We start from the raw sequence: 16,187 nt of genomic DNA, 5'->3' as shown, positions 1-16,187 counted from the left end.
TTAATTTGAAAAATAGAATATTTTGCTTCCCCAATTATGATTACTATTTAAGATCAAGGCATATAAATTAAAAAAGTTCAAATCTACTTTTATTCTATGTAATTACTCTTTTTACTTTGTAAAGTGAACTCCGCAAAAATATATGAATGTATTGAAATCTATAAAAAATATATCATTTAATCTGAAAAATAGAATATTTTGCTTCCCCAATTATGATTACTATTTAAGATCAAGGCATATAAATTAAAAAAGTTCAAATCTACTTTTATTCTATGTAATTACTCTTTTTACTTTGTAAAGTGAACTCTGCAAAAATATATGAATGTATTGAAATCTATAAAAAATATATCATTTAATCTGAAAAATAGAATATTTTGCTTTTTCCAATTATGATTACTATTTAAGATCAAGGCATATAAATTAAAAAAGTTCAAATCTACTTTTATTCTATATAATTACTCTTTTTACTTTGTAAAGTGAACTCTAACAAAGTTTCTTTTATTAATGGAAATTGCATGTATGCTTTACTGTATGGCCTTACGATATTGTCTCTTTATCCTCATTCTGAACAATTCTTATAATTCTTATACAATATTTATAAGAAATGACTATACATCCGTGCAAAGTGAAAATATATCAGTTGTTTAAACAAGTAATATTTTACAAAGAAGATTGTTTTCTTCGTCTCACTGAATCGTAATTTTATGTTGAAAAAGATACACGTACAGAGTTCTTCTATGTGACTTAGGCTATTAGAGCCCTATACGCGTGTACCACAATGACATATGTGCGCTCTTAAACGCAAAATAGGTGCCAATTGATGTGACTATAAATGAATAAATAATAATGATAGTAATAATGATAATAATAAGAATAATAAATAATTTATTGAATAGAAAAGTAGCTATAATACAATAACGATTAAAAATAAAATATTATTGTGAAAGAAATATTAAAACGATGATACGAAGCAGCAAGTGCACAATTTAAACAAAGTCGTATAATTTCAATGGAGGTCGATATTCAATAACAATATTTTTTTTTATTAGTGAGATATAATTCTTTAGTTATAAATTACATAGTTGAATAATAGTTGAATAGAACTACTTACTTCATTTTTTTAATTTTACTAGCAATATTTAAATTTCAAATGTTATGAGTTGTTCATGGTGTTTCTTGCAACAGAGATAAGGTAATAGACTAAAAGTATATTCAGAATTAATAGTTCAAAGATTTTTTCACACGTGTAAAAATATATATGCATAACACAATTTTCTAAATCATTGTTGCATTCTTTCTTTACATTATTTTGAGTAAGAAATTGAGGATAGTGTAATCGATTAATGATTAATTCGGTGAAATATTTTTAAGAAATGCTATATGGCAACATTATAAATATTTCTTATGTTACTTGTTCATTTATTTCTTCACTAGATTCCTACACATTTTATGGCTCAATAATAATTCATGTGAAAACGCCGTGGACCTGCGATAATTGTAAAAGTTGTAACACATACCAGGTATGTAAATATGAAACCGGAATTTTTGTATAGAAAATACACGTTTATTGTATGAAAATGATTAAAAATATTTTATTCGAAGTATTGCCCATTGCTAGCTATACATTTTTCCCACCTGTCTGGCAATTGGTGGATGCCACGCCAAAAAAACAGTCGCTCTTTTGAGGCAAACCAGTCATCCAGCCATTTTCGTACATTTTCGTAAGAAGTGAAGTGCTGGTCAGAAAGTGCGTGTCCCATCGATGCAAATAAATAGTAATCGGACGGGGCCAAGTCTGGTGAGTAAGCCGCGTGCGAAAGTATTTCCCAACTGAACGCTTCAATCGTTTCCTTGACAGGTTTTGCTGTGCATTATCATGAAGCAAAATTACTTTCTGTTGCCTTTTTTGATATTCTGATCGTTTTTCACGCAAAGCTTGATTCAGATCGATCATTTGTCGTCGGTAGCGCTCGGTATTAACGGTTTCGCCAGGTTTTAACAGCTCATAATAGATCACGTTCCACGTTCCACGTTCTTCGTTTCTCACGTCAAAATTGCCACTTCTGAATTTTTTAAACCACTCAAAGCACTGTGATTTACCAACAGCATGCTCACCGTAAGCTTCGACAAGCATTCGATGCGATTCTGCAGCAGTTTTCTTCAAACGGTAACAGAAAATCAATGCTGTCCGCAATTCGTAGTTTCCAGCCACAAAATTCGACATGTTCAACGCTATTGCAAACTATGTTGTTGTATGAAACTTGTATTGTTCTTAGTCGAAAATGTTTGTGAGATGTCAACAAAAACTTTTGGCATCAATGACGCAGTTTAGTGATAACTACATTATCAGCTAGGGCCATCTATAGGCAAATTCCAGTTTCATACTTACAGACCTGATAGTACATTTTATGGCAATTCGATAATAAAATTAATGATAAAGTAGCATACATATTTTTGAGACTACGCACGGTGTGCATCTTGCGATCCAGCATCCGCTCGATCTAGCAAGCCTAATATCATTTGAACATTCGAGACAGTCAATAATGTTAAAAAATCATCTAGTGTTCCCGATCGTAAATATTATTTCGCCGTATCATTCGGAGAGATTCAGAATTGTTTAAGCTTTTAAACAATATATAACTATGTCAATAGTTGACAATACGCATCTTCTCATCGTTTGCAGAAATATTCCTCATTAATTCAATTCTGAAACTCTGAACGTTTACATACGAAATTCTATGTATAAGTAAATCCAATTAAAGATCTAATATTTTAATTTAAAGAATGTAGGAATCAAATGCTTCTAATAATAATTATTAATATATATCGATTTAATACGTAAACGAATTATCGTACAAACAATAGTATCTAGTACATCAAAATTAATGAAATTTTTCAAACCAAGTGTTTATGGTCCTAAACTTACCCCAAGTGCCTTATAACACTATTGCGATTAAGCTATTATCTGATGTATGAAGTAATATAAAGTTATTTTACATGTTAAAGTTATGTACATAAAAAAGTACAAAAAAATTGAAGAACGATATTACTTTTAATGATTTTAATTTTCTTTAATCATCTTTAATTTCTTCTCAAGCCCTTCAGGTTCTTTAATTGACAATAACGAGACAGTAGGGACGTGAGTCTCAAATTTTATAAAAAATATATCTGCAATACACGTGAAAATAACTATAAAGTATATTAGAATTATTATGTAATGATAAATTATTATACTAGAAAATAAATTTTAGTCATCCCTTGTCGATATTGTATTCGTTATACAAACAAAGTAAAAGCAATTATTACGCTAAAAGACTAACATTATAAAATTGAATAATAGTATCAAAATATTTCTCAAAAAAGTAAAAGATAAAAAATGCAAGTACATATTCTTCATAACCAATAGTAAGCGTTTTTATGTATAAATTGTTTATAACAAATCTGTGTCTACTGTACACTAATTAATAAATCTTACATTATATTTAGAAAAAGAATTATAATAATGATATATATATATACTTATACTATATACTCAAAGGACAAATTGAATAAGAAATATCTTGCTCATGAACACTATCTCTTTTGTTCGAAGAGATACTAACGCTCTGCAAGCAAAACACTCGACTCTTCAATCCCTCCTTGGTGACATTGCGAAGTATGCATAAATTAAAAGAAAAAAGGAGATAAAATAGTAAAACTTACATAAAGTTGTCAGTGTGTCGCCGCGAATTGATATCGTGTAATTCCTGAAGATATTTGCGACGGCGTTCTTCTTCATAAACGCGTCGCATATTTTCCGCGCTTCGACGGGCGAGCTCTTCTTCGCTCAATGGTTCTTTTGCCTCTGTACGTACTGGCGAACGATAGTGAATTGTCACCTCACCCTCCACATAACGCCTCGGCGATTCTACAATAGAGAGCGTTTGTTATTATGCCTCGATATCATTCATTTCTTTTTAATTCGAGTACGTATTCTTTCGTTTAATGTTGTTAATCGGTTACTTATGCTTTCGATTATGTACTATACTCTATGTAAGAGAATATTAGGCACAAAGAATCAAAATTAAGGATTTATTGTATTTCAATGAGCAGATTGTTCAGAACATTTATTCCTCAATTGATTTTCTTAGTACTTTATTATTTGTCGAATTATTTGTTTGGAGATATTATTTATTTCCATTGTTAATTCAGCTCTTTTTATTTACGAAATCATGTTATGCTATTAGTATCACATATTGGGTGACTAGAACGTGGAAAAAATATATAAAAATTTAAATATTTACAAGTCCCCCATCTTTTTACGTATTGTTTAATTTTTATTACAAATAAATGATATACATGGTTGGTAACTGATGGTACAAGCGAAAAGGGGGTGATTCTACGCGAAAAAACAAGTCGAAAATATAGAATAAAAATTTTTCGTTTGAGGCTTTATTTTCGAGAAAATCGACTTTGAATTTTCGCTCGGTACGCGTGCACTTATTACGTCTCGTTATAACGGATCTCACTGTAGATCGTTGTCTCGATGGATATTATCGCAGTTTAAGTTTTTTTTTGCCGTAACGGAAAATTAGGAATACATAATGAAATAATATGAAGTAATCATAAAGTTTATTATTACAAAAATTGCTGAAAATGTTGCCCATTCTGCCGAACACATACTTCTGCTCTTCTAATTAAATTTCTATGAACACTTTCTAACACATTGGAAGTGTATATCAACATAACGTCAATCAAGACTACGATCTACAGTGAGATCCGTTATAACGAGACGTGATAAAGTGCACACGTAACGAGCGAAAATTCAAAGTCGATTTTCTCGAGAACAAAGCCTCCCTCAAACGAAAAATTTTTATTCTATATTTTCGACTTCCTTTTTCGCGTAGAATCACCCCCTTTCCGCTTGTACCACCAGTTACCAATCACCCTGTATATCTTTTGCAAGAATTAAAACTAGTTTAACTGAAATTGATTTTTACCATTAATTTTTAACTTAATGTTTATAGAAATTTCTGATTAAGCGATGACGGTTAGCTATTGAAAAAAAGATTTACAAATATTTTACATAGTAACTGTCTTAGAAGTGATAGATTAGAGAATTTCAAATTCACGATCACTGAATCCTTCGAAATGTAAAATTTATTTTTTCTTGTACATACCTATCCGACAATTTGAAAAACTCAGTTATAATTCTAACTTAATAATTCAATTCTATAACATTTTTTAATATTATAATTACTATATTATCTTTAAATACTACCGAGTCTATCGTTTATATAATGAAAGTTAAATTTCCATAAACGTATGCATATGTATGTTTAGTGTCAAGTTTTAAATAATCTCTAATGTTCACTATTATACAACGGATTCAAATCAAATTCTTCGAAATCTGGAGAAGAAATGGCAATCATTACATTTAATGGCATTACATCGAATGTGTTAAGAAATGTGACAAAATAAATATCACCCAAATCTAAAGTGTTCGTTGTTATCATGCACGAAATCAATCAAACGGAATATTAAGCCAACGATATCATTCTTCCTTGACGAATATTAAATTGAAACATACGTCGTCGCTAATGAAATGTCTACTTCGTGTATACATATATCATAAGGACATATGGAATTAACGCATAAATTATGACCATTAACCCATTACATATGACAGTATACATACATATATCCGTTATGTACACGTATGGCATTCTAGTCATTAATAATCATTAATAATATATTGTATATGCATATTGTGAATATATGTATATATGTCATGTATATATTATAAGTATTGTAAAGTTATGGTCAAAGAAGTATCAATTATCTTGCTAATAATTTAATCACTTTAATTACTTTTATATTTTAAAATACATTATATTTTATTATTATGCAGTACAAGTATTTTATATCCACAAAAAGGAACAAATAGAAGTAGTAGATTATTATGAGAAATCAAGGTATAGAGAATGCATTTCTCGCTAAATAAATTTTATTTGTCATACCGTGAAATGATTTTAATAACTAAAAGAATTACAGAAATAAAACAAGGTAAGTCCGCTTTTTACTTTTTATAATTTTATTTATAAACAAAAACGTGATTCGATGCAAGAAGGAGCTAATGCAAAATTATAAAACGACTTCGAATAATATGACACAATTACGGTAAATTAAAAAAGAGAAAAAAGGAGAGATATTAAAAAATAAAAAAAAATGTACAAAAATATATAAATATATTCATGAAAACAATTAAAAAAAAGAACATCTAAAAATAGAAAAAAAAAAAATGATTGATCAGGAGGAATTTGAATTAGCGATGGAATAGTTCACGAATCTAACCTTTATTAGCACAGCTGTTGCGATATGATCACATTATTTTGTATTTCTATAAATCGATGAATTAAATATAAAAATATCCTCACAAATAATTAATATTGACAAAAGCAGCTTATTTTTTGCTTCAGATTTGTTAGAAAAAATTTTATCAAAATCGATGACCCAACGACCTTGACTTTTCCTTGTTCGTATTAAGTGCTTTAAACCCCAGACGATAAGGAAGATGAATTTGAAAATGAATAATTTCATCTAATAAAATTAGATAGAATAAAATTAAATTCATCTAATAAAGTTTCGTTTCACTATACCATTATAACGTTGTTATTTCTAAAAACATTATTCATATTGTCATTAATCATACTGTGTACTATTAATTGCAAATACAAATATAAATTACAAACATTAATGGTCATAGTTAAAATTAAAAATTGAAAAACTGAAAATTTGATTTTTTTTTCTTTAGTCTCGTCTTCACCTCTGGGAACCCAACTTTTTGAGTCAATTTTTATATGTACTTATTGAAGTACTTATTGAATAGAGTTCTAATAAATCATTCAATGTGTTCTGAATTATGTCTATAATTATGCGTTCGTAGCAGCATGTGCGCTAGTATAGTTGCCGGACGTGCCGAATAAAATGGCACCTGACCCAAACATAGAAAATGCGTCGAAATTTGCAATGTTTTTTGTATAATGACTTTTGCGCGGGAAGATTCCTAAATTCAAAATTGGTATCGTCGTACTCTATTCAATAATTACTTCAAGTACGTATAAAATTCGACTTAAAAAATTGGGTCTCCAAATTGGTAAAGACCAAAAAATTCCAGCCTTTTTTTAAAAGCAACGGCCGTGAATAATGCATAAATAATTAAAATATATCGATGTACAGATAGGTTAACATTCTACTAACGATATGCAGATAGGCGTCTCTTCTTTCGTGGCGTTGCGTTACGAAATATAAGATTTGAAAATTTTAATGGCAAATAATCGTACGTAATTTTACAGTTATTAAGCCATTATAGCATAGACAAATTTGATATCTTTCAATTTATTCGCTATTTTTTTATTTTGTTAGAGATAAATTAATCGGAAAGGAATTCAGTAGAAATTGGTCCATTTTGAACCTTGTTACCAACGAAAATTTCCTTTATGTCCTTATACATTTTCAGGATTATAAAATGTATAGTTATTTACCCAGCCCGCGATGGAGAAGGTTGTGAAACATTGCTATCATTGCTAATTAGCGTATGTGCATTTTGAAATTTCCCTTTTTGGGTGGTCAAGTTTTTCATAGGTTGATGTTAAGTATTTTTAGAACGAAGGCCCATACTTAATGCGTTCAGCCTATAGTACCATTATACTGCTTGTACGAACTCTTTAATGCAACAATGCTGAAGTTTTGACAAGATTCTTCGTTTAAGTTCAAGGGACAGTCTATAGTACCATTATACTGCTTGTGTGAACTCTTTAATGCAACAATGCTGAAGTTTTGACAAGATTCTTCGTTTAAGTTCAAGCTACATCATCAAGTAGAAACTTATCACATTGTGTTCTAAAAATTAAAGTGGGAAAACGAACGAAACGAATGCTATTTTATGATAAATACTAGACTGAAATCTACACTAAGTACTTATACTTGTAAGCGAGTAGACAAAATCGTAACTCAATCCTTCAATTTAACGTACTTGATTATCATGATATAGTTCACAATTACAATTTCATAAAGTTATTGGACATCTTTCTATATTTAAAAACTCAAATGTAGAAAGAATTTTATTTCTTTGACAAAGATTAAAATATTGCTCCATATAGCGAAATATAATGCTCAATCCTTCAATTTAATGTATTTGATTATCATGATATAGTTCACAATTAAAACTTCACTTAGTTATTGGAAATCTTTCTATATTTAAAAACTCAAATGCAGAAAGAACTTTATTTCTTTGACAAAGATTAAAATATTGATCCATATAGCGAAATATAATGCTGCATTATTATATTATTATAATATAATGCTCAATCCTTCAATTTAATGTATTTGACTAACATGAGATAGTTCACAATTAAAACTTCACAAAGTTATTGGACATCTTTCTATATTTAAAAACTCAAATGTAGAAAGAATTTTATTTCTTTGACAAAGATTGAAATATTGCTGCATACAGCCAAATATAATGCTCCATTATTATATTGTTATAATATAATGCTCAATCCTTCAATTTAATGTATTTGATTATCATGATATAGTTCACACTTACAATTTCATAAAGTTATTGGACATCTTTCTATATTTAAAAACTCAAATGTAGAAAGAATTTTACTTTTTTGACAAAGATTAAGATATTGCTCCATACAGCGAAATATAATGCTCTACTATTATATTGTTATAATATAATGCTCAATCCTTCAATTTAATGTATTTGACTAATATGAGATAGTTCACACTTACAATTTCATAAAGTTATTGGACATCTTTCTATATTTAAAAACTCAAATGTAGAAAGAATTTTACTTTTTTGACAAAGATTAAGATATTGCTCCATACAGCGAAAGATAATGCTCCATTATTATATTGTTATAATATAATGCTCAATCCTTCAATTTAATGCATTTGACTAACATGAGATAGTTCACAATTAAAACTTCACAAAGTTATTGGACATCTTTCTATATTTAAAAACTCAAATGTAGAAAGAACTTTATTTCTTTGACAAAGATTAAAATATTGCTCCATACAGCGAACATAATGATAACGCTGTTTATTCTCACAAAATGATAATTCTATAATTTCTAAAATATATTTGACATAAACATACGAAGAACTTACCCCCTATAATTTGATATAATTATGGTCGTAATAATTACTTTGTATGTTACTACTCGAAGAATAGGGAAATGTTGAAATACGAAACATTACATTAAATGGGTGAATATTTACATTACAACTCTCGCCATTACCATAATTACCATTAGAGATACACTATGTATTTATCTATATGTATGTAGTCTTTTTACTTCATTTCCTACATACTATTTCGCTTGTATCAGACATTGTCGTATATTGCAGAATTTATTAAATCAAAACGTCGCTAGTTTTCTAATTTTCCCACCACGTGCCTCCTGGATATATTACGTACATTATAATATATGTATATATTGGAATAATCCTTTATATTAGAATAACTATCGTATTATTGTATAAAATATGTTATTCTTTAATATTAATAATGTAATAGCTTCATTTACATATAATATGTTAATAGCAGGGTATTTTTACTTAAATTAGTCATCATTAAAGTACGTGCAATGATTTCAATCTCTTCAAGTTTGCTTTTAATCCGGATAAATTCATGAATTCAACGAAGAATTATTTTTCTTAAAATTCGTAAAATTAAAAATCCTGATTCTAGCTAGATATTTACTTCAATCCTCTATTATTTATGCGTGAAATCCTAGGACGAAAGGATCACAGAATGTCCGAGGATGTAGGAGCAACGATTATTTTTCACCGGAAAGATCATTTGCCAGTAGAATGAAAGATTGACAAGGATCATTTTGTCAGTACGAAAAAACTGCGAGATTTATTTGAAATATGATGATATGACCGTATATAAACTGAACGTGTTTGGTACGAACACCAAACGTTACCACACACGGTGCAACCCGTAAGGGCCTGCACGGGAATTCCGCGGTTCTTACATAACAAGCAATAAACCTTTATGAAGCGCCCTGACTCGATCAATACATACTGGAGGAGTAGAAAATTAAACAAAAGGGTAAGCTTTGAAGTTTCTGACCGTTACAGGTAACTGCCAACGAATAGCAACAGCATGAGTGTTCAATGGCTTCATATAGTAAGAATTTCTTCGGCTTATAAACATAAACGTACAATGGCATAGAAATATAAGTATAAGAACATAAACATATGAAGACATATACAGGATGGTTGGTAACTGGTGGTACAAGCGGAAAGGGGGTGATTCTACGCGAAAAAAGAAGTGGAAAATATAGAATACAAATTTTTTGTTTGAGGCTTTGTTTTCGAGAAAATTGACTTTGAATTTTCGCTCGGTACGCGTGCACTTTATCACCTCTCGTTATAACGGATCTCACTGTAGATCGTTGTCTCGATGGATATTGTCGCAGTTTAAGTTTGTTTTTGCCGTAACGGAAAATTAGGAATACATAATGAAATAATATGAAGTAATCATAAAGTTTATTATTACAAAAATTGCTGAAAATGTTGCTCATTCTGCCGAACACATACTTTTGCTCTTCTAATTAAATTTCTATGAACACTTTCTAACACATTGGAAGGGTTAATCAACATAACGTCAATCGAGACAACGATCTACAGTGAGATCCGTTATAACGTGATAAAGTGCACGCGTACCGAGCGAAAATTCAAAGTCGATTTTCTCGAAAACAAAGCCTCAAACGAAAAATTTTTATTCTATATTTTCGACTTTTTTTTTCGCGTAGAATCACCCCCTTTTCGCTTGTACCACCAGTTACCAACCACCCTGTATATGCGTAAGAATATGAATGAATGAAGAGATAAAAATATTAATCGAAAATATAAGATGGGTGTAAGAAGAAATTATGACTTGATATATAAAACTCGGTATATAATGAACCGCAAAGAATATCTGTGCGGAACAATTTAACACACAGATTATCTTTTTACCATTAAATATCATCTATATTGTTTATTATATCTACATATGTTAACATGTTATCTACATACAAAAAATGGAGAAAAATATAAAAATTCTATTTTATAGATCTCATTTCGGTTTCTCATCTTTGCTGACACACATACGTCCTATACAAACAGTGACTCAGAATCGGTAGACGTTCATGAACGTTTTTGGATTCGATTCTCTTGAAATTCTTAAGGCATGCAGAAGATACAACGGCGGAAGACCGGCCTTGTATGCGAAAAATTGGATTGCAGACAAAGGATAGTGGTTTAACTCACATTGAGGCCATGACACGCTTAGTTCCTACAACAGCGAGTTATACGACTTCTTAGTTCGCACAAAGAAAATTTTAATTATTTAGAGAAGAAAATTTGAAGGAGAAGTCGACATCGGAAAAAACTATTAAATTTTTCGAAAATTTTTCGATTTTTATTAGACTAATAACAACTTGCATCATACATTGGCTAACATTTCTAGCAATTATTCATCTAAAGTTCTGCTCCCTATTTGATTAAATTGGAAGAGAATAATTTAAATTTAAAAATATACTATTCCTACTTAGAAATTATACATAGAAATTAACCATTACGAATTAATCGACAGAAAAAATATTTTTTTTTAACAAGACTTTGGACTTCGTTTCCATAATACAAAAGACAGGAAAATTTTTTGAATTTCAGTTGGCATGTGGATCTCTTCTTTTTTTACATCAATTCACATAAATTACGAAGTTATCAACGTCACTATGGGAGAATATGAGGGAAAAACATAATACTTGAATATATTCATTCGAATTTCTATTTTTCGCGAAGCTTCACGTATTTAGGATAATTTAAAATTAGGTAATCCGTCGTTAATAATTATATAATAATAATAATAATTTTTTATTTCATAAAGTAGGAATCTTTTAGAAGAATATTCAAATACGAATGATAACTATGTTATCTCTCATGCGCAATGACTAAGTATTTTTGAATTGATATTTATTAATATTTATTCAGATATACCATATATTTCCAGTAATTTTTAATAAACAAAAGACACAATAAATTCCCTCATTTTATATTAAACAATTAAGCATAAGTTAATAAATTCTAGTCAAACATTATAAGTATTAGAATTTTACTAATAAATCAATTTCTTCTAAATATGACAAAATTTAATTTATAATTTTGATGCGATTGTAAACAACGAATTAAAAAAAATCTTTCAACAAATATCACTTTTGACTAACCACATACACACACAACAAATCCCTTTTCTCACAAAATACTTTATTACTATTTACATATTCAAGAATACATGAAGGTAATGCAGATTTCCTAACCTCAAAAAAGGAAAGAAAGAAAGATCGTAAACTAGAAGTAATAGAAAGGGTTGTCTGTATACAGGATGAGATAAGAAACAATTACTGTGATATTACATCAAAGCGTAAGCAATCGATGCAAATGAGTGACGTGTCAACTACCTAGACTCGTCTCTGAGTCTGCTTTTTAAGCGTTTACTACAATGGACACCTTTGTTCAAAGGGTTACGAAAATTTATTTACGAATTGCAGGCCAAAGTACTATATGCACGATGCGCGTATATCCGCAAGGGACAGCGAGATCACACGACTGATAAAGCGAATGCAACTGTAGGCTACATTTAGTAAACACGAGAGAATCACATTGCGCATGCGTGTACTAATACGAGCCTACGTTTAGACCATTGCGAATTGCGAGGCACATGCTAACTATAGTTATATATAACCGTTGAGTGGATTAAAATACCAACTAACGCAGTTCTGGTGCTTCGAAGATATTTAATATCTCTATATTGTTTTCTACTTCATTAATGATTCGTTGCAATGTTGTTATTAACAGTTCCACGCTCAATGTTCAACATTCGCATTCATTTCCAGCGCTTAATGTTACATGACATTGCACTTTAACGAGCTATCAATTAATTAGATGATCAATCTGTCTGTTTCCAGTAAAAAGGGACTTAACCTCTAATGCATTATGTCTCCTTCATAAAATTACCCGAAATAGAGGTATGTCCATTATTAATAATTAATAAAAAAATAGTTGTGAAAATCGTAGAAGAAAAACAATGCTTTTGTTGAATTTCTGATTGCAATGTCGTTCTATAATTAAACAGAATTTAATATAACGTAACTGAGGATGAAGACGATCTGTTAGGTTTACAAATGTAAGATTTTCATAAAAATAGCTCGTAAGTTGATAAAGTTTTGCTGAAGCTAAGGATACAATTATTAACTTTTTCAGATCAAAGCCCAGATATTGCCCGGCATTGCAACTTTAGGGAGTCCAATAGCCTCAGAAATTATGATTGAAAAGAGTTAAAAGAAACAATATTTTAGTATCTTTAATATTCTAGTATAATGAAGAATAATATTTTGAAGATCTTACAGAAGATGAAGAGACACATATTTAACTCTAAAATCAAATCTATCATAAAACCAATCTGGACGTACGGGATACCACTATGGGGGACAGCAGCAATGAGCCATATAAACAAAATAGAGAAACAAGGACATACGAGGGACCTGGGAATATCAACGTGCAAGGAAGAAATTAGCAGATACGCAGAAAAATACAAAGAAAGAATAGCAACACACCCAAACTGGCTGACTGCGGAAGCGATCAACATCTGAAACATGGACTGAAAAGGAAACACCCAGCAGACGTCACAAAGGACATAACCTAACAAACGCGAGGATGGAACCCCACTGAAGGTAGTCACCCACGTGATAATCAAACAGTTAAAAAATTCTTCCAAATGTCCAAATTGGACAAATTGAGAATATAAAGAATTAAATAAAAAAAAAAAAAAAAATCAAATCAGAAGACAGTTTTGATAACATTAGTACTAAACATAACAATGTACTGAATTTTAAAACTGCTATCTCAGAAAAGATAAGGAATGTGTCTTATCAAGATCTTCTTTCGCAGTCTTCAATTTTCCTCACAAGCTAAAAAATTGGATGCTGAAGAAGTTTTGAGATTGAGGCTTTAATCAAGTCAATCTTATTTAATTCCTTGTGGCCCTAATTCAGAAAACCTTCAACATTATATCTGCCCCAGGCGCATTTGTTAATAATGTTACGAAGCCGGCTCATAATGTTTCTTGTGGCTCATGGTGTTAACCATACATCGTATCGCGACACGTTGGTTTACCAACAGCTCTTGACGTTAGCTACACGTCGGTTCATCCCCCCCACTTAGATCCTTCGGCTACTGATGCGACTAGCAACACTGGGTCAGCTGTACGAACAATTTCCTAACCTTGAAATAACCCGACCCTCTTCGGCTTGTAACACATCATACATAACTATAATATATTGTTTTTATTGAAACAAAAACATGATTATATATTATATAATGTTTTATTTTCATTATCTAATTACTGTAATGTAAATATTTAATTCGAATTAATTATGTATAGTACATTTAAGTACATATCAAAAGCCTCTAAATTTTTCGTTAATTATTAAATAATACTTATATAACCTTCGATATTATTATCACTCTTTTTTGACTGAGAATCGAACAAAATCTGTTACAATCAATTAAAACAATGTATAAAATATTTTTTACGCAATGTACCTTACATAACATTTTCTATATATTCTACAACTAGAATTTTAAATTTTATACTATGTTTACGTTATAAACCCAAAATGACAATGAACCATTTTCCGTTTAAAGTTTTTTTTAAATATCATTAAAAACTTGAAAATAGGCGAATGGATTTTCAAATTGTAATTGAAAATTTTTTTCATCTGTTTATTACAATATCCATTCCCATACACATTAACGTGCTGTACAATGCAAACGTCAAATTCAATAATACTTTAATTCAATTTAAATTGACATTTGAAAACTATATTAAACTCAAATGTGTGTAGGAATAATAGAAAAAGAAAATAATTGTTGCTTAATTTTTCGCAATTAAATGGACAGCAAAATTTGACGCGCAGATTTAAAAGAGAAAAGATGGGAAAGCTTGTGGCACAAATTATGTGTAAACGACCGATGCGTTTCGGTCTGATGAGTCTCTGACCAGCTATAAGATATTTCACCATCATGATTACATTTATTTCCTGAACTATGTTGAAACAAAATACGCCACATATATAATGCATCTTTCTTTAACAATTACAGTGAATAACTTTTTTGAATGAATTAAGGTATCAGATTTGCAAAAAACAAATAATAATAATAATAATGCTGTATGGTCTATTAAATATCGAATCTTATATACGAGAAGAAACAAAACGACAAGATGAATGATTCACCCATTTAATCATCTAAATAATTAATTAATTTAACCGAATAATTATTTGTAGGAAATCTAAAAAGTACTATCAAAGGATATATATGACATATTTTTCAATATGATAAAGAGTACAAAGAAACATATTTTTTGTAATTTGATTCAGTTCCAATATTCGCAATAATGATATTTATGCTAAACCATATAATTTTATCTTGTTTTAAATTATCTTATCGTAATACGTTAACGACTGTTGACGTAACAGTATGTTTCTTCATAACAATGGTATAGCCAGAGCACAATGTGACCAATATTATTAGTGAAATTTTACAAACCATATCTCTTAACAGTGAAACGAATAAAATGTTAAAAGTAAATTTTCTAAATTAACGTCGTCTGATCAACCTATTTCAACTAAAATTATAAACTTATTAAGAAAGGGTCTATAATCTATAATTTCCAATTTTTTGATTAGTTTATATTATTAGTTATCAATGGAGAAAAAGAGAATGTCTTGTATTTATTGGAATTAATTAAATTATTGCTTTAATTAAAAAAAACATATAAATTTCTATAAAATTACTATCCGTGAATGTGTTAATTAATATGTTTTTATATTTTATATAAATAAAATATACCAATATTCCAATATTCCAATATTCCAATATTCCAATAAAATATACCAATATACCAATATACCAATATAGCAATAAAATATACCAATAAAATATACCAAAATTCAAGAGAAGATTTCCATGACCTTAATACCATTTCCCTACATTATACGTTATATTAATATTGTATTAATATTGTATTACAATACCAATTACCATATACATATATATGTATACCAATATTTGTTATATTATTTAAA

General features: G+C 29.4%; 1 protein-coding gene and 1 long non-coding RNA gene across 2 annotated transcripts in view; one reads left to right on the top strand and one right to left on the bottom strand.

Moving 5' to 3' along the window:
- The window catches only part of LOC105666782, a 360,020-nt gene that overhangs the window by 17,582 nt on the left and 326,251 nt on the right, over nt 1–16,187 (bottom strand). Inside the window, exon 25 of the mRNA XM_048414120.1 lies at nt 3,703–3,907. Coding sequence (XP_048270077.1) covers nt 3,703–3,907 — 205 coding nt within the window. The remainder of the gene's footprint in view (nt 1–3,702; nt 3,908–16,187) is intronic.
- LOC125386887 lies at nt 12,556–13,873 on the top strand. The gene is made up of 2 exons (XR_007227435.1): nt 12,556–13,225; nt 13,303–13,873. It is a non-coding gene; the product is annotated as an uncharacterized LOC125386887 (long non-coding RNA).

This window comes from Bombus terrestris, chromosome 18, assembly GCF_910591885.1.
Source record: "Bombus terrestris chromosome 18, iyBomTerr1.2, whole genome shotgun sequence".
In the NCBI taxonomy this organism is placed as follows: Eukaryota; Metazoa; Arthropoda; class Insecta; order Hymenoptera; family Apidae; genus Bombus; species Bombus terrestris.
The sequence above is the reverse complement of the archived record's forward strand: the minus strand, read 5'-3'. Positions and strand labels throughout refer to the sequence as shown.